This window comes from Podarcis muralis, chromosome 1 (genome assembly GCF_964188315.1).
Source record: "Podarcis muralis chromosome 1, rPodMur119.hap1.1, whole genome shotgun sequence".
Lineage (NCBI taxonomy): Eukaryota > Metazoa > Chordata > Lepidosauria > Squamata > Lacertidae > Podarcis > Podarcis muralis.
The window spans coordinates 46,887,237-46,911,327 of NC_135655.1; the positions used below are offsets into that span (position 1 = coordinate 46,887,237).

A 24,091-nucleotide genomic window follows, 5' to 3' on the forward strand; every position below is an offset into this window, starting at 1 on the left:
ACGAGCGATTCGGCGGACGCCGGAAGCGCTGCAGGAACGGCCTCCCCCCCCCCCCCGGGCACAAGAAGGCGAGATACTGGGCCGCTCCAGCCATGGTCGGAATGCGAGCGCTGCGGAAGAGCAAGACGCTACAGTATGGAGTCCCCATGATGGTGAGCGGCGGCCGGGGGGACGGGGCGGCGGCCGGGACGCTGGCCTAGAACTACCTCAGCAGAGCGGCCGCGAAGCGCTGGCGGAGGGCGGGGCTTCGTTTGCCAATGGCGGAGGCTGCAGCCCCCCGGGCCGGCCGCTAGGGGCCGACCTTCTCGGGAAGGCCGTCGAAAAAGCGACGAGGCTTTGCGTCGGGCGGCGCGAGCGTTTCAGCAACGGCTCGCTCTGCGCTCCCCCCCTGCTTAAACAGGGTCACGTGACAACCCCCCCCCGGCAGATGAGGAGATTATATACTGAAATGGAGAGGGGGGTGTCGTTCTTTATATTCTTCTTTCCGCATTGCATGACACGCATTACAGCGTGACTTTTAAAGTACAGTATTCGAGAACTGACCCTTTTTTTAGAGGGTGGCTGTGCTTGTCGGGTAAAGAAACAAGGAAAACCGCCCCCCCCAATAATTTTATTAGTTAGCTGTAACCCAGTACAGTGGTAAAGGTAAAGGGACCCCTGACCATTAGGTTCAGTCGTGACCAACTCGGGTTGCAGTGCTCATCTCGCTTTATTGGCCAAGGGAGCCGGCGTACAGCTTCCGGGTCATGTGGCCAGCATGACTAAGCCGCTTCTGGCGAACCAGAGCAGCGCATGGAAACACCATTTACCTTACTGTTGGAGCGGTACCTATTTATCTACTTGCACTTTGACATGCTTTTGAACTGCTAGGTTGGCGGGAGCTGGGACTGAGCAACGGGAGCTCACCCCTCTGCGGGGATTCGAACTGCCAACCTTCTGATTGGCAAGTTCTAGGCTCTGTGGTTTAACCCACAGCACCACTCATGTCCCAGCCAGTACAGTGGTACCCCAGTTTAAGTACTTAATTCATTCTGGAGGTCCGTTCTTAACCTGAAACTGTTCTTAACCAGAAGCACCACTTTAGCTAATGGGGCCTCCTGCTGCCACTGTGTCGCCGGAGCACGGTTTCTGTTCTCATCCTGAAGTAAAGTTCTTAACCCGAGGTACTGTTTCTAGGTTAGCGGAGTCTGTAACCTGTAGCATATGTAACCCAAGGTACCACTGTACTGGAAAGCAGGTGTGAGCGAAATACGTGGAACAGGCATATGTGGGATAGCTCAGTTGGTAGAGCAGGAGACTTGACTTAATCTCAAGATTTGGGCAAAATGATTCCCGCATCGCTGGGGTTGGACTAGATGACCCTCATGGTCCCTTCTGATTCTGCGATTCTACAGCTCATAGCTCTGACTACTGCATGAAAAAGCACCGCTGCTTTGGTGCCCTGCCCCAATTTGCCTGAGATTGGAGAGACCAAGCCGGATTTGAGGCAGCTGGTGACCATCTTAGTGCCCTGGAAGGCTGCTGATGTGTGGCACTCTTTCAACTCCTCTCCCCCTTCTTGTCTTTGTGGCTGGCGCTTCAGCAGATGCCTTGGCTGTTGTCTTTGTGCCCTGCTTGGAAGCTTCCCAGGAGCATCTGCTTGGCTGCCGTTAGACTCCGAATGCCGTTAGATTCAAAATGCCGTACCGGCTTAGATGATGGACCTTTCCAGATTCTTTTGATACGACACGGGGAAGAAAGGAACTTCCACATGCCTTTGGGGTATCATTACTAGGTTGAAAGGGACTTCATCCAGTTGAAACCCGTGCCATTGCAGGGAGACTAAATGTAAGAAGAGCCCCACAGAATCAGGCCAAAAGCCCATCTAATCTGGCACTCTGTTCTCACAGTGGCCAACCAGATGCCTATGGGGAAGCTTGCATGCAGGACCTGAGCGCAACAGTACTCTTTCCTGCAATTTCCAGTTGGCTGCAACAAGTATTACCAAAGGGAGGACAGTTAAATTTAAAATTTGGCATTAGCAAAGCAAAAACATTTTTTTCTATTATAATGGTAGCAAACATACTTGCTAAGTGCCAATCATGTCACTTCAATTCATAAATAAGCTGACTTTCAGACATTCTAAGAATTTTAGCTACCATTCCGTTTGCGGTTAACTGTGTAGCAATGCTCATTTTCCTGTAGAAGTTTCCCTCTGGAAAAATCTTTGTAGTGCTTCGTTTCAGTAATTTAATAGTTGAAAACAGGCCTACTGCACTTCCAAGTCACCAAGCTCAGTAGGATATCCAAACAGCCATGTATTGTGAGGCCTTGGTAAGGTTATTATGCTTAAAAAGCAAAGGCAGCACCTTTATGAGGACCAACCAAATTGTCAGAAAATAGCAAGCTTTTGAATTCTCCAGAACTCTTAATCAGTCTAGATATTATACAAAACAAAGGGGTAAGAACAAGGGAAAAAGCACAACAAAAATTCAGGAGTTTGGTTGGATGACATCTGCATTTAGAATACAGTAAGATTGCATTTACACAGTGGTTACGTTCCAGAGATCATGCCTAATGCCAAAATTGCATATAGTCAAAATCCATTGGGTTCAATGGTAGATGGGATTGCCAAAGTCATTTTTCCCAGGACCCTGCCCCCTTTCCGGCCTTTAAAATTATTTTTTTTTGCCATGCGCGTAAAGCTGAATGTGCACAAGTTAAATGTGCATAAGTTGTGGGCCAACATTAGAAAAGTTGCTGAGTACCTGAAAAGCCATGATGCATAGTTGATGGGCTGCACAACATTTAGTTTGCTGGCTTTTAAGATTCAGTTGTTTTGCTGACAAGTAGATTTTGCTTAAGGGGTTTGTTTTGGTTTGTTTGCATGATGGTTTTTGTGCCATTAGCTTCAGAATTCTGGTCAGTTTTCATTGTTCCAATGGTACATGCTTCTGCAGAAACTGAACAGACAGCAAATGTGACTTTGCACAGAATTTAGTGTTATGATTGAATTCAAGTCTTGGTTCCTATTAGATTCTTTCTCTTCAAGATCTACCGTATTCACAAATCCTGCCTATGTCATTAACTGAATAGGATTATTTGTTTGTTAGCGTTAATATATGTGACAGGTCATTGAGATAAGTAGCACAAAAACCCGGGCTGTTAAAGGCACAAACACACACACAAAAACATAAGAATTGATGTAAAAATACCATATTCAGCCTAATACAATACAAAATAATACAATAAACTTGGTATAGGGAAGTCATAGCATACTGGGTAAAAGTTGTTTGAACCCCCCCCCCCCCAAACCCACCCACCCCCCGCTATTGTGTGTTTGTGTGTAACTTTTTTTAAAAAGGGAAGAATGAATTGTGGAAGGCTTTGTTGAATTCTCCCAATTGTAGCTTTGTTAGATTGTTCCATACTTATTTCTCTACCCAGCAGGTAGACATAGTACAGGAAGAATGTAGAATTATTAGTTTCTGGGGTTCCAAAGAAAGGCAAGTGATAGTGAATTTGATTTTGCTGAAAGTCTAGCAGACTTTGATATCAGGTGTGGGAACTACTGTACATGCTTTCCCTACAGTTATCCTATTGCTATCTGCTAATAACATTGAAGACTTTTCAATTTAATTAAAATCTAATGTATCCTCCCTTCAGAGACCCCAGCAAAGGTCTCTCTCCTGAGCCTTATGTGCATAGAACAACCTATATACAAACATCATGAGAATAAAATTAGCAAGGCTATGATCAGCTACACAAAAAATTGACAGGAATCTTGTCAGTTCCTTGTGTTCTTGCTGAGAAAAACCAGAGAACATGGGTGTGGAACCTCTGGCATGTGACCTATGTGACACAAAGCATGGGATAAATAAAGTTGCAGCTCCAAAGGAAGAATTGGGAGCTTTGGTGTATGCTTCCAGTTGTCCCTTAAAAGTGCATCTTACATTTGATGCTGTTTCAATTTGATGCTGATTGTAAACTCTGCTGCTTTCCCGCCTGGTTTTTTATGACACCTAGGCTTAGCTTGTAGGGACGCGGGTGGCGCTGTGGGTAAAAGCCTCAGCGCCTAGGGCTTGCCGATCGAAAGGTCGGCAGTTCGAATCCCCGCGGCGGGGTGCGCTCCCGCTGCTTGGTCCCAGCGCCTGCCAACCTAGCAGTTCGAAAGCACATCCGGGTGCAAGTAGATAAATAGGGACCGCTTACTGGCGGGAAGGTAAACAGCGTTTCCGTGTGCGGCTCTGGCTCGCCAGATGCAGCCTTTGTCACGCTGGCCACGTGACCCGGAAGTGTCTCCGGACAGCGCTGGCCCCCGGCCTCTTGAGTGAGATGGGCGCACAACCCCAGAGTCTGTCAAGACTTGCCCATACGGGCAGGGGTACCTTTACCTTAGGCTTAGCTTGTAGGACAATAGCATGAACAATGTGGATCTTTTATATATGCCCACCTCTGTTCTTTTTGTCATTTTCCACATCCTTAAAAAAACAACTTCCTAGAAAATGGTCATTGTGCAACTGGTGTGACCCATTTCTGAGTAGTGAGTCCACTTACCAAGTGGATAGTAGTGTTCTAGGGAAATCAAGTTTTACCATGTGTCAGTTGCCTTTTACTTTTTTTAAAAAAACACCAAACCAATATTGCTTATGTTTTAATCTTTTGTAAATCTTCCATATATTTCAGGATTAGGAAGGCTAGCACTGTGAATTAAATAACCAAATAAACATTTAGAACAAAGAAGAAGTTGATTTATGAGGGATTAAAATAACTAACACAGGTAAATGTGCTGAATACAATGATTATTCTGGGGAATTCTCCAATCTGGCTTTCTTCACCTTTGAACTTGACAATATGTGTGATCATATCAGTGCCTAGCATAAGCCAGCAAGAACCTAAGAGAGTGGTGTAAGATGGCATGGAACACTGTTTAACAGCTTATGTGCTGCAGGGTGTGAAGTCCCACAGCACCAGGATGGGAACATCTGTCCAGATGCTGGGATGAATTCTTGTGACCTTGTAGATATGTACTGTATGTCTCTCAAGAGGTTGTTCCGCATGCTTGGATTTTCACATCTCCTTGCCTCTTACTACTTTGTACTGTTTCCAAACTGATTTCTAAGAGCCACGAGAGCTTTTTCTTTTCGGAAATTCTATTTGAAGTGTACCTAGCTCTCAAATACAGTAGATGGTGCTCCTGTTTCTAAAATATGGTGTTGATTTCACTTTTCTGATAATAGTTGCAGCTGCCAGTGATTCATTCCCCATGTGACTCTTGCATACTGTCCTGGGACAGCAAAGTTCTTTGTCACTGGTACAATAAAACTGCTATTATACTGTTTCCTGAACATGCAGAATTTCGTATTTGGAACACTAACTCCATCTGAAAAGTGTCCCTTTAAAAGCAACAGAAGATGGGTGTAAAAATCTTGATATTGTCTCTATGCAATCATATGTGGTTTATTTTTAGTTAGGCAGGCAGCACGACTGGAATGTCTTTCATCCTGTTCTCTGGAGGGTTCTCATGCACTGCTGGTGCTGTATTCTTTCCCATTGAAGTGAATGGAAGCCATTCACTTCTATAAGAAAATAAAGCTGCTGAGCTTAGGCGCATCTATAGGGCCGACTGGCAAGTTTTGCCTAATCACAATCACAAGCTGGTGACTGCAGCTATTTTATATTATCCTCCAGAAATGATTGTCATGACTTCTATAGGACAAAATAAAATCAGCCATCACACTGGCTGACACTTTGCCCACTGCTTAAATTAATTGTGTTTAGAAAAACAAATTTTCATCTCTGCATTTGCCACGACTGTCATCTGTTGTTTTTTGTTTGTCTTTTATCGTTACTGATGGCTGATGCCATGGGCAATATATGCAGTGGGAGGTGTAATAGTACGCATTCTGCTGTTTAATGTTGGAAGAAGAAAGATGAAAGCCTGAAGTCAAGTGGTTTGTCTATGTATTGGAAACCATGAAAAAATAACACTAGCCAGATACTATCCCAAGCTGCCCTCAGAAAATGCTCATGCAAAGGTGAACCCTAAGCCCTTAGGGAAGAGCATCCCATACTTGTGAGCCAGCTGCTTAAGGAAAACTGTCTCTGTATGCCTTTGCCATTCAAACATGGTACACCACAGATAGTGGCATGCCATTAATTTTAATGGACCACAGAAAAGGAGGCCCATTCGCAGTAAGTCTGTTGCTCGGCCATTCTCAGAAATTGAGCATTGCTCCATCCCATCCTCACGTTTAGGGAGCATGAGTACTTTGCAGGTGATGCTGTCATTTAGAGGAACTCTTAGCTGCTTTTTCTGTCATCCCAGTCTGTTCCTCAGTCTGTTCCTCAGTTTTGACCTTTGCCCCTCCCACTCCTTTTTCTCCTTTCAGAATTTGGCTGTTTTGCCACAGCTTCTTATTTTACCCTGTAGTCCAGGTGTGGGGAACCTTTGCCTTCCAGATGTTGCTGAACTACAGCTCCCATCAGCTCCAGCAGGCATGCCCATTGGCCAGGGGTGATGGGAGTTGTAGTTCAGCAACCCTGCTGCAGTCCATTTAACTGGCCAGGAAAAGTCACTGCCCAACTAATGAAAGAGCAGCAGTTTTTAACTGCAGAGCTGGGGGGCTCCAAATCTTTATCCTTTGTTTCTGCCCTGTATTTCTTACATCATGGAACACTGGGTGATAAAAGGGAATATTAATTCCTTGTGTTGGGGTGTGTGGTGTTTCGCTTCCCTGTTGTGTGGAAGCTACTGAAGAAATAATACTAGTCTTTAGGTATCTACAGATTCTTTTTTTAAAAAAGCAATGACAGGCTGGTTGCATATGGAGCTGAAATGAAGATGGGAGAGAATTCTTCACTTCTTAAAATGCAACGTGTCTTGTTTTAAAGGAAGAAAGGGACAGCCCTGTTTTTAACAGGAAAGCTGTTCTTGACCCACCATAACAGACTTGTTCTTCAAGCAGCTGTGTTAATTCCCTTGTTATCTGACCTGGCCAAGCACTGTGTGTAATGCAAAATGACAACAGTCTGGTTGAAGGAGCCATTTTTGCTCATGCTTGCACTGAGGAACATATGGGCTGCCTTCTTTTTAGAGGGTTCTTTGTGTTCTTTGTGTTTTTTGCAAAATATCTTTTCTGTACTTCATCACATTAATTTGCCTAAGGGAGCTTTTTTTTACTGAACAGGGGTAGGGGGACTGTGGCCCCTGGATGTTGTTGGGCTACAATTCTCATCAGTTAGAGATGACAGAAGTTGCAATCACATGTCACATGGAAGAGGGAACAAGTTTGTTTTCTCTTGCTTTGACTTCAAGTTAAAAGAAAGGACACTCCCGACTAAGCATCAGGAATAACTTAATGATGATAAGATCTGTTGGACAGTGGAACAGACTCCTCAGGAGGTTTTTTAGCAGAGGTTGGATGGCCATCTGTCATGGATGCTTGAGCTGAGATTCCTGCATTTTGGGGGTGTTGGACTAGATGACCCTTGGGTCCTTTCCAACTCTACGATTATATGGTTCTGTGAACTTTTGGAGGGACACACGTTCCCCTTCCCTATCCAGAAACTCTCTTGTGTGGCTCAGAGGAGCAGGTTATTTGCTCAAAGGGAGTCCTTTGTGATGAAATGTGTAGCTTTTGTTTTTACCTCTCTCCATTTAAGATGGAAGAAAGTATGAAGCTAGCATTTCCCACTCATCCATAAAAATTGCTTTAGGATAGGCATCTTATGACCAGAGTGATCCTCTCTTGGAATCAAGGGCAAAACCAGCTTGTTTCCAACCAAATGGAAGAGCCAAAGGCCTGGCAAGTGGTATTTCATGCTTGTCACTCTCAGAATTGCTCATAACACTCATAAACTAGATTAGGCGAACCAAATAAGGCTGATGTCAGTCTACATCTTTTTTATTTAACCTAGATGGTTTTCCAGCCTACTGATTACATCTTTATTTTATTGGGAGAAATGTCTTCTGCAAGTAGCAAGGTTTGAGATGTGGCACAAAACAGCAAAAAATCATTAGCGCCACCAACCATTCTATGTATGTTAGCTTGCTGATGGCATATATAAGTGGGATGTGCAAAAAGTACTGCAGCCTGGCATGTTCCCTTTCACTGTTCCAGTCAGTTGGACATGCCCCTTTTCAACTATTCTTCTAGTTGCTTATCAGATTTTTTTGCTTCCAATCAGCCAGTGTTCTATGGCCATTGAATTCTCATTGGACTGGTTTTTTTTTTGGGGGGGGGGTATCTCCCCCTCAGTTGTACTCAAACAGACCTTGGAGTACTGCCCTTCTATGTATTGGTGGTGCCATCATTTGACTACATTTGTGTAAGAACACAAAAGACTACAGTTGGAAGTTGAGAGAATGATAATACATGAAGCTGGCTATTCAGAGCAAGTCCAAAAGACCTGATGGCCACAGGCCTGGTTTGCGTGTCGTTTTAAAATAATTGTTTAAAATCAGGCAGCCGCAAACTCGGCCCTCCAGCTGTTTTGGGACTACAACTCCCATCATCCTTAGCTAACAGGACCAGTGATCAGGTGTGATGGGAATTGTTGTCCCAAAACAGCTGGAGGGCTGAATTTGGGGATGCCTGTTTAAAATAAACTCTGGTTTAGGGGTGTATGAAATTTGAGCGTACCCACACATTTGCAAAACATTTGTATGTGTTTTGAGGGACTTGTCTAGTCATGCATAGCAATATTGGTTTGTTTGTGAGTGTGCTTCTGTACTCATTTCCCATATGACTCTTGCATACTGTACTGAGACCGATAGTAGGGGGACTTTCTGGGATCAGTGTTGCTTGAGATGAAAGATGAAGGGATAGGGCAGGTCTGTACAGATCTATGCTGTGAAAAGGTTCAGAAAAGGGCAAGCAAAATGATCAAGTGGGTAAAGCAACTCCTCTGTGAGAAAAGGTTGCTCTAGCCAGTGTGGTGTAGTGGTTAAGAGCGGTAGACTCGTAATCTGGGGAACCGGGTTCGTGTCTCTGCTCATCCACATGCAGCTGCTGGGTGACCTTGGGCTAGTCACACTTCTCTGAAGTCTCTCAGCCCCACTCACCTTACAGAGTGTTTGTTGTGGGGAGGAAGGGAAAGGAGAATGTTAGCCGCTCTGAGACTCCTTAGGGTAGTGATAAAGCGGGATATCAAATCCAAACTCTTCTTCTTCTTCTTCTTCTTCTTCTTCTTCTTCTTCTTCTTCTTCTTCTTCTTCTTCTTCTTAACTTACTAGTTTAGAGAAAAGTTGAGATGAGACATGGTGGAAGTTTATAAATTTATGTATGGCATGAAGAAAGTGGAGACAGAAATGTTTTTCTCCCTCCTCCATAACATCCGATGAAGCTGAATGTTGGAAGATTCAGGACAGATAAAGGAAAGTGCTTCTTCCTGGAGTAAATTGCTGCCACAAGGTACTAAGGCAGTGGCCACTCACACGACTTGAAAAGGGGATGTGATATATTAATGGAGAAGTAGTGTGGTCATGATTATACGGAACCTCAAGAGTTCAGAGGCAATGTGCCTGAGAACCACTTGCTGATGAGCAAGAAGGAGTGAGGGCCCTTGTTTTTAAAATTATGCTTGGCCCAGAGAAACTGAGTAAAGAAAAGTTCTCTCTCTAATAACAACGAAGCTGAATGTTGAAAGATCCAGGACAGATAAAAGAAAGTATTTTTTTCAAGCAGTGCATAGTTAAACTATGGAACCTGCTTCCACCTGAGGCAGTGGTGGCCACCAGCTTGGATAGTTTTAAAAGAGGATTAGACGAATTCGGGGATGACAAGTGGCTACCAACCACTATGGCTGTATTTTGCTTCCACTTTTGGAGGCAGTATGCTGGGAATCGCAGGGGAGCAGAGTGCTGTCGCACTCTGGTCTGTGTTGCAAGCTTCCCACAGGCATCTGGTTGACTACTGTGAGAACAGGATGATGGCCTAGATAGGCCATCTTATGCTCCTGTGTGAGACAACGAAGATAATTGTCTTGACAAAGTTGTAGGTATGAATATGACATCTAAGGAACGATGCTACATTTGTCACAGTATGATTCATACCGCAAGCTATGCATCCAGGCTACTAGACTGCTGAGAATTCAGAGGCTGCTGAGAAACCCAAAGTTGGCTGTGCTTAATTTAAGTTGAAAAGTGACAGGATAAGTGGTTGGTGATATTTCTAAAGTCTCATCTATGTGTTCAAAGCTTGCAATTGCCGAGCAAGGTCTCCTGGACAAAAACATTTTGATGACACATAGCTTCCTGGAGAATGGGACAACACAGTTACAAATGTTTAGGTACACCTGAGCTGTTTGAGAGAGCTGCCTTCTAGCAAAACCCATATTATTCTGAAAAATAAAAGATTGGGGACTCTTTAGGGTGTCTGGGGCTGAGCCATATTGGTAGCCAGCATTTGGTTTTTTGGGTTTTGCTTTTTGTGCCCCTGCTGTACTTGAATAAATGAAGAACTGTAGTTTTCAGGGCTGTCACATCGGGACCTTTCAGCAGCTCTAAAATGCACACACAGCAGTTTTTCTTTAAAAAAGGAACCCCCCCCTCCAAATCTCTTTAATTCCCATCACTGTGAAGTAAAAAGAGAATATTTCATTTGACTGTTCCAGTTCTGCAGCTGCACAATGCATAGCTGGAGGCTTCAACAACAACAGTCTTAAAGAAGAGGCTTGAAAATTATCACATTCCCTCTTCAAGTAAAATATTTCATAACATTTCCCCGGCTTTCTTTTCACCAGTGCATGATCTGTGTTGCCAGCAGTGAATATTGTGATGTGATTAATTTAGGGATTTATGACAAAGGGAATGTAATTTTGTAATCTGGCTTTCAAAATCAGTGCTACAACAACGGAATGAGTTTCTCTAGCAACAGAGGTGATCTAACGTTGCAAATTGCTAGGCAGTGCTGGAGAAATTGCTGCGTGTTGTTTTGCTAACCTAAGGGTTGGCTGCTTTAGATTTTCCTGAATAATTTGGTGAGTCTGGAATCTTAGTAGAACACAGGTTTGAGGAGGCCTGACTTATTCAGTCTTTATGTCTGTCTTGTGTTGATGAGCGTTAATATCCTCTGTGTACAGTGCTCTGTCTGTATTTGTTTACTTAACATGCTTTTCAGTAAAATAACAGAAATTAGTTTTTCACAATGCTATTGAACAGAAACTAATGTCAATTTCTTCACGAAACAGTTACTGAGGTTGCTGAGCATATGTGACAGATGGCGCTTCTGTGTCACATCCCATGTTTCATTCTACCTTGCATTCTGTGCATATATAATTTCATTAAAAATGTTGCTTTTGGTGTGTGTCTTGGTGTGAACTCACTGAAACACCAACAAAATCCTTCTTTGAATATTGAATCAAATGATAGTTCTGAAAGCTGTGCTGTTGGCTTGTTTCCAGGCTAGTTTGTAAAGCACGGTCTAAGTGAGGAGTATTGGTGTTCTGTGTTGTTAAAGGTGACCTTCAGATGTAAAATGCAAAAACCTATTAACGTAGCCATGTTTTCCTGGCTTTACAGTAGCCAGAGTCAAAGGGAGACAATTCTGCATGTAAGTTCAAAACCTAATTCTCCTGGTTTTCTTGTGCACCACACAGACCTCATATTATTAGCAGATCCCTCATGTTGTTAATCTCAAATGTGAAAAACCTCTGACCCAACACATAAATGCTTACAGTAGAGAATGCTAACTGCTAACTGTTACAGTAATAATGCTACAAGCATGGTACTGTATACCCCTGGACGAAAGGAAAATACATGGTGTATGAAGACGATCTATAAATTCTTCTCTGCCTTTTGGAAGGGCAAGATTATGGGCCTTAAAAAAAATAATCGATACACTATGCCTTTCCATCAGTTGATGCCCAAGGCAGCTTATATAAAATCATAAAAAATAAATTATAGCAATAACCCCCCCCCCCCAATAAAAACAGCAGGCACTACAAAAGCTAAAAACACAATAGTAGCATCTGTCTTAGTTTCTACACATCTTTGTAGACAGTTGCAGACATCCATCCGACACAAGCTCCAGTGACCTCTCTGGACCTTTAAATACACCTGAGTTTTAAAAACCTATATACACACTATTTCAATTAGTCTTCAATCCGAAGCCCACTTGCCTGGAAGTCAGCCCCATTGAACTCAATAGTACCGGTACTTAGTTTTCAATAGACATGTATAGGATTTCACCCTTAGCTTTTTTTCTGGTATGTGAAATATTGGTCAATTTCTTTCTGGGGGAAAATCAGGTTATGATATACTCAATATCTATATGCTAATGAAATGTAACAGAAACATTATCAGAGATCGCAAAGAAAGGAATATACGATAACAACAAGAAGATGAATAAAGTAATAAAGGACTATCTGGATTGAACTGGATAGAACTGTTTAATTAAAGCAGCAATATAAGTGATGTTTGGACTCGTTCGGAGCTTGATGTATGGGTACCCCAATAAAATTTAATATTTGGCTGTATAATTTGAAACTAATGTGATTTGGATAATGTGATGTGATTGGCCTGTTAATAAAAATTATTCAGGAAAAAAAAGAAATGTAACAGAAACATGGACACTATTGCATACGCTTTGCAAGCTTGAAGAGAGACAAACAACATCTTAATGGATCTAGCACACTAAGTGTTGCTTTATAATTAGTTTCACTATTGAGAAGCCAGGCCCTCCTGGTACAGCTGTTTCAGTCCTGCACAGCTATTATTCATATGGGCATGTTGCTGTGGGTTTGTGGGTTTGTTGGAATGTATATACTCAGTAAATCAATGGAGAGCAAAACTGCATTCAGTTAACCTTTTTTATGTCAGCCCCTGTACAAATGATTACTGCGGTAATAACCATTAAAGAAGAAATTATGAGCATGTGTGTTCATTTAAAGCAGTTTTAAATGTTTAAAGGAAGACAAACACACTGCATTAAACCCCATACTTGTTCCTAGGCTTTTGTTGAATGTCTGCAAGTTACCGCTTTTAATTTCCTCTTAACACTGTTTCTGATTGTTTCTGGGACTAATCCCAGCCAGCTGAAAATCCTGTTGTAAATAAGGATGCTACAATGCTATGTAGGTAACCAATGTCACAAAGTCCAGTCAGCTTGAAGGCAATGCTTCTTTCACCCTGAATGGCTTTTTGCCCCTGTTTACAGCTCCACCCAGTAAATCAGGGGTGGGAAACTTGTCCTCCAGATGTTGCTGGTCTACAAATTTGATCCTCCCTGATCTTTGGCCAGCCTGGCTACAGCTGATGGGAGTTAGGGTCTAGCAATATTTGGAAGTCCTCAGATCCCTCATCTCTGCAACACACACACTGAGAGGTGGGATGCTTTACAGAGTGGGTGGAAGTATACCTTAAGGAGTGTCTCCATCCCCATCGGTCTGCCCGGACACTGAGGTCCAGCTCTGAGGGCCTTCTGGTGGTTCCCTCACTGTGAGATGTGAGGTTACAGGGAACCAGGCAGAGGGCCTTCTCAGTAGTGGCACCTGCCCTGTGGAATGCCCTGCCTTCAGATGTCAAGGAACTAAACAACTATCTGACTTTTAGAAGACATCTGAAGGCAGCCCTGTTTAGGGAAGTTTTAAATATTTGATTTATTCTGTTTTTAATCTGTTGGGAGCCGCCCAGAGTGGCTGGGGAAACCCAGCCGGATGGGTGGGGTTTAAATAATAAATCATTACTGTATTGTTGTTATTATTTTGCAAAAAGTGTTTGTGGTGTTTGTTATTGTAACTGACTTGCGCAGATTTGTATGTTAAGAGATATACAGTAAAATGTTATTTAGAGAGATAGCTGTAAGATATAAAGTAAGGTGTGAATGAGATATTGGCACATGTCTTACACTGATTGGCTAAGAGTGGAGTGTGACTTTTAGAACAGTTGCGTGTGAGGAAAAGAGGTAGTTGGGTTTTGGAGGAAGAAGGTTGGCTGGTGTGGCACTGAGGAGTAGGGGGAAGTATAAGATAGAATTAGAACTTGCATTAGGAATAGAATTCTAGGCACATGTTAAGTAATACAAAGTATCCAAGCACTGTTATTGAAAACAAACAATAAGAACTTGTTATATTCAGCTGTTACTATAATAATTACCTGTTCATTCAAACTACATCTCCTGTTAGGTCAGCAAATTGAGGCTGTGACAAAATCAGTCAAAGATGTAAGTGTCTATATGGTAGCAGAAGAAGAAGAAGAAGAAGAGTTTGGATTTGATATCCCGCCTTTCACTCCCTTTAAGGAGTCTCAAAGCGGCTAACATTCTCCTTTCCCTTCCTCCCCCACAACAAACACTCTGTGAGGTGAGTGGGGCTGAGAGACTTCAAAGAAGTGTGACTAGCCCAAGGTCACCCAGCAGCTGCATGTGGAGGAGCGGGGAATCGAACCTGGTTCACCAGATTACGAGTCTACCACTCTTAACCACTACACCACACTGGCTCTCAGTAGAACCAGTAGAACACCAGTAGTTAGAGAAGATTGCTTCAGGTATTTGGAGCGCAGAGCTGGAACTCTATAAGGCAGGAGTCAGCAACCTTTTTCAGCCGTGGGCCAGTCCACCATCCCTCAGACCATGTGGGGGGCCACACTATATTTTTTTGGGGGGGAATGAATGAATGCCTATGCCCCACAAATAACTCAGAGATGCTTTTTAAATAAAAGCACACATTCTACTCATGTAAAAACACTAGTCAGGCCCCACCAATAACCCAGAGATGCATTTTAAATAAAAGGACACATTCTACTCATGTAAAAATACGCTGATTCCTGGACCGTCCGCAGACCAGATCTAGAAGGCGATTGGGCCACATCTGGCCCATGGGCCTTAGGTTGCCTACCCCTGCTATAAGGCAAATAGGAACTCAGGAGAGCCTTTGCCAATCAAAAGGGATTGGGGATTTGAATTGAAGTATCCTCTGGCTCCTAAGTACAAGGCTTGTGTGGGGAGGACATGGCCATATCATCCTTCCAATTTCAACTTGGATGGTTTGATTTCCTGTCATACACGGAGACTTCTACTAATCCTCTTTTTGTAGTAAAGGCTATACCAACCAGGCTTGTATTTGAAAAGCCAGTAGTGGTTTGCTGGTGAATTTTGGGGAAATGGCCTGAGTGTTTGGAGTTCCGCACGCTTGTTGTATATTAAAAGAGAAAGCTGCAGTATCTCCGAACACGTCACTTGGGAATACAGGCTAACTAATGTCAGTGTACTGGAAAAAGCAAAGATCACCAGTTGATTCTTCCACATCAACTTCGTTGGACTGGTCATGTTGTTCAGATGCCTGATTACCGTCTTCCAAAGCAACTACTCTATTCCCAACTCAAGGCAAACCTAAAAAAATGTAACATAGGGGCTGATAACTGGGAAACACTGGTCCACGAACACTCCAATTGGAGAACAGCCTTTACTAAAGATGTCATGGACTTTTAAGAAGCTCAAACTCAGGGCAAAAAGGAGAAATGCGCTAAGAGGAAGGCATGCTTGGCAAACTCTCACCGTCATCAACTCCCAGAATTGGCCTCCGCAGTCAGTTATGGACTCACTGTTAAGACCATGTTCATGGAAGACAGTCTTACTTGGTTACGAGGGATCGCCTAAAAGAAGTATATTAATACAGAACTATGAGCATGTCATCTCTATGTTTGCCTTGGTATAAGATTTCAAAAATTGTATTTGCATTTTATGACAGAGAGAAATGTCACCTTCCTATAGATATATCAATTTCTTTCTCTCTCTTACATATTGCTCCTATTCATAAGTCTCGGAGGTTTGGAGCTATTAGCTATAATGAAGATATAGGTGCAGAAGGGACTGATTTATCTAGCCACATAATAACATACCATAGGATTCTGGTTCCAATCTGCTGGCTTGTTCCAGAAGCTTAATTGGGTCCTTTTCACCTTGGCACCAGAATGAGCCAGCTGAGCATTGTTGCTTCAATTGTTAAAAGTTTGAAAATGGCGAGAACAAGTCCCAGAGCTATGATGTTAAGGCTCCCTAAATGCTGCTAAATGCTGTTAAAGGGAAAAGGCATCGGGGGAGGTGAAACATACAGTCAGAAATATTATGGGAGGTAGGAGAGATTCAGAAAAACAGCCTTCTGAAGTCCTCTGTGCAAGAATGAGACATTTTTGCTATGTTTGTGAATGAAAACTAGTAGCCCCATCCATTTGACATGAAATGGACAGTCAATCAAGTTAGATTATCAGAAGCTAGAACAAATCTCTTCCCTGGAGCAGATTCTCCATGCATCTCTCTTATATGCACATGCCTGCATCAATGAACAAAGATTAAGCTTTGACTTTAATATATGTGCTTTGGAAAACCGAGGGGCCACCATGGAATCTGTGCTAATGGGTCTGAGTCACTATTGTATTATAGCATGCTTGGCATTTCTTTAACACCTTTAGACTGTTTAAAACCTTTACATGCATTATCCTGAGAGTCCTTACAACAGCTTATGCCAGCAGCTTCTTGGCTTTGTACGTAGTGTTCTAGATTTTTCTTTCCTTCCTTCCATCCTAGTTATTTTTTCCTCTCGTGCTTTTTTGAAAGTGTATTTTAGCTCACAATGTTCTGGGTACTCCTTTGCTTCTATTCTGGTTATTTTTTTCTCTTTTTTATATTTCAGCTGCTTATAATTGGTGGGTCTTTTGGGCTCCGTGAGTTTGCCCAAATTCGCTATGATGCTCAGAAGCTCCACAGCAAGGTAAGCTGAATTATCCTCCCTTGTACTTGGAGAACACAAGCTTCAAGAGAACTAGACAAACTGTGTACACTGGGTTCTGCCAATCAGCACAGGCTTGCACACATACATGTATGGGAGCTGAAACATGAACACATACTTAACCCAGGTGCTATGGTTACTGAAAGTTGCACTCCCGGATTAGGCCATAAAGTCTATTTCATAATAGCAGAAAGCACTCCAACATACAGCAAGCAAAGGCACAGCTTGGAAAGTTGGGCTTTAAGTCCTATTTTATTTTATTTTATTGTAGAGCAATGAATCTGAAATCTGTTGCAAATTTTGTCAAACATTGCATTTTAAAAGGAAATTTCTGAACATCCTGGTTGAGGAGTTAGGCTTGAAATATATGGGCAATGTGATTATGAACTGAAGCTTCTGGCTTGTGCAAATTTCATTACAGATGAAATTCATTCACTCTGAGCACAACATGTTGATTTTCTTAGCATAGAACTTGGTGTGCCTATTTTTGTTTTCTTGGGTTCTATATATTCCCAGTTTCTGAGTGTAAATAACTGCGAAGTTGAATTTGCATTGCCTCAGCCCCAGTATCAGTGCATGGCATCTTTGGGTTGTCGCTGGCAGAGCACACTGCTGCTGAACTGACACTTGCCTGACCCACTGCCAATAAGTTTGGAGCCACCATATAAAAATCTCCATAACGCCCTGGAGCATCATTGCATTGGAACCACTGTGGGAAATTTTAAATGGCAGTTCTAATCTGTCCAATGCTGATGCAGCACTGTTGCCAGGTGCCACTGCCAGGTAAGCCCACCAGACTCCTCTGGTGCAGGAGGGGAACCCACCTCAAGCCACTTTGCTGAGGCCCCCCTCAAACCTGGAACTTGCCCTGGTATTGACTAGGACATTTGCATTTTGCTGAGCTGTGTGTGTGCCCTCAGAGCATTGAGACCCCAGGCAGCTGCCCTTTTGGTTCAGTATGTTTAATTTCCTCACAGGCCACTTTCTGTGTTAAAATATGTATGGACTCTGTGCAGCACTGAGGAGGTAAAGTCTGAAGGATAGTGAACAAGAAATAAAAGGCTTGACTAGCTCTTTTGAGGTTGAGTTTTACAGGACTGGGCTGCCTTCAAAAAGTTGGAGAAGAATTCATAAAAATATTTCCTTGGTATCAGAGAGAAGCAAGGACATAAACAAGAATGGCATCTGTAATACCGTTTAGTCATGATTTTGGTCGCTGAGCAGATTGCATTAAACTGCTTCTCCTTAGAAGTTGTTTGTAGGCTTGCATTGTGGACTTGCCTTCATTTTGGTCTATTGGGCGGTGTGGCCTTAGAAGGATGTTGGAATATTATCTCCTGCTTTTTTAATTAAGGCAAATCAAAAACTGGAAAACAATGTATGAACTATAACTTCATGGCAGAGTTTACAGTGGTACCTCAAGTTAAGTACTTAATTTGTTCTGGAGGTCTGTTCTTAACCTGAAACTGTTCTTAACCTGAAGCACCACTTTAGCTAATGGGGCCTCCTACTGCTGCCACACCGCCGGAGCACGATTTCTGTTCTCATCCTGAAGCAAAGTTCTTAACCCGAGGTACTACTTCTGGGTTAGCGGAGTCTGTAATCTGAAGCGTATGTAACCCGAGGTACCACTGTACTTGTTTATTTATTACCCTGGCATTAAGGATATAAATCCTCCCCAGGCATCTTACAGAAACATTAAATTACATTTTAAAAAAATTAACTAATAAAAAGTCATTGGGATCCTTCCCCACAGGTAGTTGGTGGCAGAAAGACCTGACAGGAGCAGGGGCAGGGGTGGTTCAGTTGATACAGGCTCTGAAGTGATCTTTACCTGCATACATAGAATCTAGGCACCTACCTCAGACCTCTGGTCCATCTAACTCAGCTGGTACTGGCTGGCAGCAGCTCCTCAGGATTTCAGAGAGGATTCTCTCCTAGCCCTACCTAGACATGCCAGAAATTGAACTAGGGAGCTTTTGCATGTAAAAGATTCCCTCTTTCCCCCAACCTTCTTCTCTCTCTCTCTTGGAAATATTTCCATAGGGTAATTGGCGGTGGACAGCCCTGTATTGGATACGTGTGTGTGTGTGTGTGTGAGTGAGAGACATAGAGTAAATAACCAGTAAAGCAGAAGCAGACCCTACTATTGCCTTGTCTTGTCTAGCCAGGCTTCCTACATTTAATTGGCTTTTCAGTAAACTAATTGCAGTGACTTCATGTAGCAGGGGATTGATGATGATCACTGATCATTTTCCCCCTCCCTTCTTGTTAAGCAGCTCCAATAAGGCCTGCGTTCCAAGTTTAATGAAGATAAACCTTTGCTAATTTCTCTGTGTAAGTTGATTTGCAGAGAATAAATTCATTAGTATGGCAACTTGGCTGCACCCCCTAATTTATTTATTTATTTTTAAGAAAACTTGGAAGCGCAATTTAGCATGTACAAGGTTTGTGAGTGATACAGATACTTTCTTTGTGCTCATATCAAACAACAGCGGCTTATTGTTATTCATCAGAATTCTACTAACAAAAGTCATTTGCTTAATTTAAATAAATTTTGCTTTCAAGCCTAGTTCATTGCTGCACATCCCAGTTGATGGAAGGTTTAATGCAGTTGCATAATTAATACTGCAATTTTTGTTTTTCCTTTCATGCAGAATTGGATGTTGATAGAAATGGCTTTGCTTCTGGTGAATAATCTTAGACTCTATTTGAGCCTTCATTTTGAACCAAGCTAAGAGAGCACAGCAGAGAGGAGTGAAGGGATGATATGCTTTTTAAAAATACATCATGGCTTTACTGAGTTTCCCTTTTCATGCAATCAATTACAGTGGTCCCTCTTTGGACACATGCGGAAGTGTTAGTATGAGCCCAAGCTGTTGTACATAGATGGAGCCCCAGCCGTTCCCATGATAACAGAAGCTGGAGAAAATGTGGCAACGATGCTGGCTGTGTGTGTTGTTTTTGAATGTTCTGTGATCAGATCATCTAGCCTGTTTAAGGCTGCGGGATATTCAGGACAAATAAAACTTCTTAACACAGTCCATAGTTAAGCAGTAGAATTCTCTACCACAATATGTATTGACAGCCACCAGCTTGAACAGCTTTGAAAGGGGGTTAGACAGATTCATGGAAGATAAGGTTTCTAGGTTTCTAGTCATTATGTAATCTCCAAGTCATGTTGGTAACCTCCAAAATCAGAGGCGGCATGCTTCTGAATACAATTGCTGGGGATCACAAGCAGGAGTGAGCTATGGCGGTTGTGTTCTGTTTGTGGGCTTCTCGTAGGTAAGGCTGGAGAAGAAATTTGGTTTGCATTTTAATGCGAACACATCCAGTTCACACATCGCAAAACAATATGTAAACAAAACGCAGCTATCCTTGAAAATCAGCACTTCTCTGAATTTAGAGATCCAGTTCTCCAATCAAAAATGTCTGTACTAGGGCAATGTGTGCCGTTAAATGTACAAAAATGCATTATATTAGGGAAGGTACTTGCAAAAATGTGTATACTGGGTAAAATTGTGCATGAGAAATGCACACTAAAATGCAAAAAATAAAAATAAAGACTTTTTAAGTAAATAAAAAATCTCAAACTGACCAAAATATGTACCAAAATAAATTTAAGATTGGAATAATAAGAACATGAGCGAACCCAAAATTGACAGATAGGCCCATTCATTTTCAAAGATCTAGGTAGTCACTGTGAGAACAGAATGCTGAACTAGATAGGCCTTCAGTCTGATCCAGCAGAGCTCTTCTTATGACGGGGGGAGGCTCAAAAATTGTGTTCTATACAGAGAAGCTGAAATAATTTTAGATGAGATAAAGTGGCCTCAAAGTTCCTGATGATATAACTATGTGTTTGTGACAAATTCTCAGAATTGCTTTAATATGTTAGCTTACCACCAAGAGCCCTTCTATATTCATACGAAAGCAGCTGCACATTTGGGGTATATTTCATATTTCCTTGATACCTCTTTTTGGCCAAGGTCCCCAAAGCGATGATGGGATTAATAGTTTGTTACGATCTTCTCATTATCAGGGTTAGAATGTTGGAGTTGTATCCAATGCTGTACTCTGAGTAGATCCATTTGAATTAATGGACCTGACTAACTTAGGTCTGTTCATTTAAATGGGTCTACTTTGAGTAAAGGGACGCGGGTGGCGCTGTGGGTAAAAGCCTCAGCGCCTAGGGCTTGCCGATCGAAAGGTCGGCGGTTCGAATCCCCGCGGCGGGGTGCGCTCCTGTTGTTCGGTCCCAGCGCCTGCCAACCTAGCAGTTCGAAAGCACCCTCGGGTGCAAGTAGATAAATAGGGACGCTTACTAGCGGGAAGGTAAACGGCGTTTCCGTGTGCGGCTCTGGCTCGCCAGAGCAGCGATGTCACGCTGGCCACGTGACCCGGAAGTGTCTCCGGACAGCGCTGGCCCCCGGCCTCTTGAGTGAGATGGGCGCACAACCCCAGAGTCTGTCAAGACTGGCCCGTAGGGGCAGGGGTACCTTTACCTTTACCTTACTTTGAGTAAAACGTAGTTAGCCACATCAGGGTGTAGTAAATCCATGCTGGTACATGTACTTCAAATGGTTATATGAAGACTGAATGTTGGCAGGTGCAGCTTTTTCTTTTCTTCACCTGCATGAGAAGCTGTACCTCTTATAGTTATTATGTACAGTATGTCCTTTTTTCTGTCTGGTAATCATAGCAACTTTTCACCCATGGCAATTGATGATGGTTCAGGCTAATTGTGATTCCTAAAAACTCCTCATCTTTGCCAGCCTCAAATGAAAAAGCCAGAATGCAGAATCCAGATGAAAAAGCCTGAATGCAGTGGTCCAAAAATATACATATAACAATGTTGGCAATTTTATCAATAATATTTTGAATGCAAATTTTCTGAATCATAATTTCTCTAGATGTTTCTAATGACACTTTCCAAGAAACTGGAATATTAGCTACAAAAACAAAATGATATTTTTTTAAAAAAAATATCCAAATGCTTCCTGGAAATATAAAAAAGAGTAATAGAAATGCATACATTCTCATTTTACCTACAGAGCATTTGGAAGTGAGCATTTGTAAAGCACTTTGAACATGAAAAGTACTATGTAAATGCTTAAAATTATTGTGTTATTTCTTGTTGCTATAGAAGTTCACTAGATGTCAGTATAGAAGTTACTTTGACTGGTATTTAGAGAATCTTGAAGTGAATCCTTCTTTATTGCTATGCCATTTAAGCCCCAAGGAAAAGCAAATTAGTTTGATTTAAAGACCTGATACCTTCAATGAAATATTGAAGAACATTTCAGTAGACTTATCAGCCAAAAGACTGTGACTAAATTCCACAATTTATTTACATATATGTAGGGTATGTAACCCTATTAGACTTCCAAGTTGCTCCCACATAAGCACCATTTTGAAACTTATTGTGGCTGTGTAGTAGTAGTAGTAGTAGTAGTAGTGTTTGGTTAGATACTGTACAGTAATTACTTGTATCCTGATAGAATTGGATTGTTGTTTGTTTATTTGAACATACTCAAGGAGGCCTGGGCCGTTGGATTGTGTCATTTAGCCTCCTCAGTTATTTTTTACCAGGTACTCCAGTGCCATTGTGGCGTCAAAAGACAACAAACTGTTCCAGTGTAGAGTAGGGCTGGCTACATGAATAATGGGAAGACTGGAAAATATATTAAAAAATGGATTCAACTACAGAGGTGGGGGTTTTTGGGGTGTGTGTGTGTGTTTTTTAAGACTTAGGAGCACATGCTACAGATATAATTGTGATGACCCAGCAGATTTTCTCTTTAAAGACACTGCAGTAGATGAGACTTCAAGATGCAAGTTTGACGTTTTAAAGACTTCAAATCCTAGCAGAAAATGTCAGTGAATTTTTCATACAATTACGCCGTTTTTGAAGAACAGAAGAAAAGAAGGGAAGTTTTGAAACACTGCACTATGTAACATTTCCTCTTTCTCGGCCCAGGCCTCGAGGGCATTTCATTTTAAATCCTGCACTTCAGGCTATTTAAGTGGTTTGTAAAAGAACAGGTATAGCATATTAAAGAGGCTTTGCAAAGGCACCTTGAGGAATTGTCTTTTAATATTTTAAACATAGGTGTCTTACTTTTCTTACTCCCCTGCCCTATCTACCTCCATTACGTTCAGGATGAGTCAGCCGGCTCTTCAGCAACAGAGTTCCAGTTCCAAAAGAGTTCTGCATTTTTCAACAGCAGTCCTGCTTTTTTACACAATAGAGTATATGCCAGCCCCAGAATTTTTAATTGAAAAAGTAGTAAATGGATGCTCTAGATAATTAGGATATTTTATTTCCTCTAGACCCGTGGTTCCCAACACAGGGCACATGCCCCACAGGGGGGGGGGGGGCAAAGTGATTTATAAGGGGGGCAATTTGAGAATGAGTTATTAACAGTGAATAGCCTTTTAGGCTTCCTCCACGTGAATAGGAGCTCACTTTTTGAATAATAAGAATTATATTTCACAGGAGGAGGCGCAATCACGATTTTAGAGATTCTTAGGTAGGGCACGGCCAAAAAAAAATGTTGGGAACCACTGCTCTAAACAAAGGGCTTCTTTTATATTCACTTGTTAATTTGAGAGGGGCACATTGTTTCACTAACTGTGTCCCACAGTGCATGCTCTCTCTTTGCACCCCCATGGCTTCCTTTGAACTCTTCCTTCTGTTAACCACCCCTCCTTTTCTATTTCTCCTCTATAACGCTTCTCCTTTCTTATTCTGCGCCACTCCAATTTGTTTGCACCCACATCTGATTTCCGTTCTCTGCAGAATTTTCTGAATTTCACATTCTCCTCCCCTTTTCTCAGATATCAGATGGAGTTCAACATTGTTCTAAGGCAGGGGTCAGCAACCTTTTTCACCCGTGGGCTGGTCCACCGTCCCTCAGACCATGTGGTGGGCCGGACTATATATTTTTTTTGGGGGGGGGGGGGAGAACGAATTCCTATGCCCCGCAAATAACCCAGAGATGCATTTTAAATAAAAGGACACATTCCACTCATGTAAAAAAACCACTGATTCCCGGACTGTCCGCTGGCCGGATTGAGAAGGCGATTCGGCCGCATCCGGCCCACGGGCCTTAGATTGCCTACCCCTTTTCTAAGGCAATCATTCATCAGTGTAAACATGGACGGAACAGTTTTTCCTCTCCTACCTCCATGCACTGTTATGGGGGCACTCCCCACCACCCTGAGCCAATCAGGGGGCACATGGGGAATAAGGGGGAAACCCAGTGCACTAGTGGGTTTCATTGTCCTGGCTCCTGCAATTTCCATGACTACATAGGCCAAAACCAGTGTTACTTCAGTTAGCTTATTTGATTTTATTTTATTTTGATACTCATTTAAA

General features: G+C 42.4%; 1 protein-coding gene across 1 annotated transcript in view; it reads left to right on the top strand.

Moving 5' to 3' along the window:
- COX16 (cytochrome c oxidase assembly factor COX16) overlaps positions 1–24,091 on the top strand; it is a 42,785-nt gene continuing 18,694 nt past the window's right edge. Inside the window, exons 1-2 of the mRNA XM_028725096.2 lie at positions 1–152; positions 16,612–16,689. Of these exons, the coding sequence (XP_028580929.1) occupies positions 93–152; positions 16,612–16,689 (138 nt within the window). The 5' untranslated portion in view covers positions 1–92. The remainder of the gene's footprint in view (positions 153–16,611; positions 16,690–24,091) is intronic.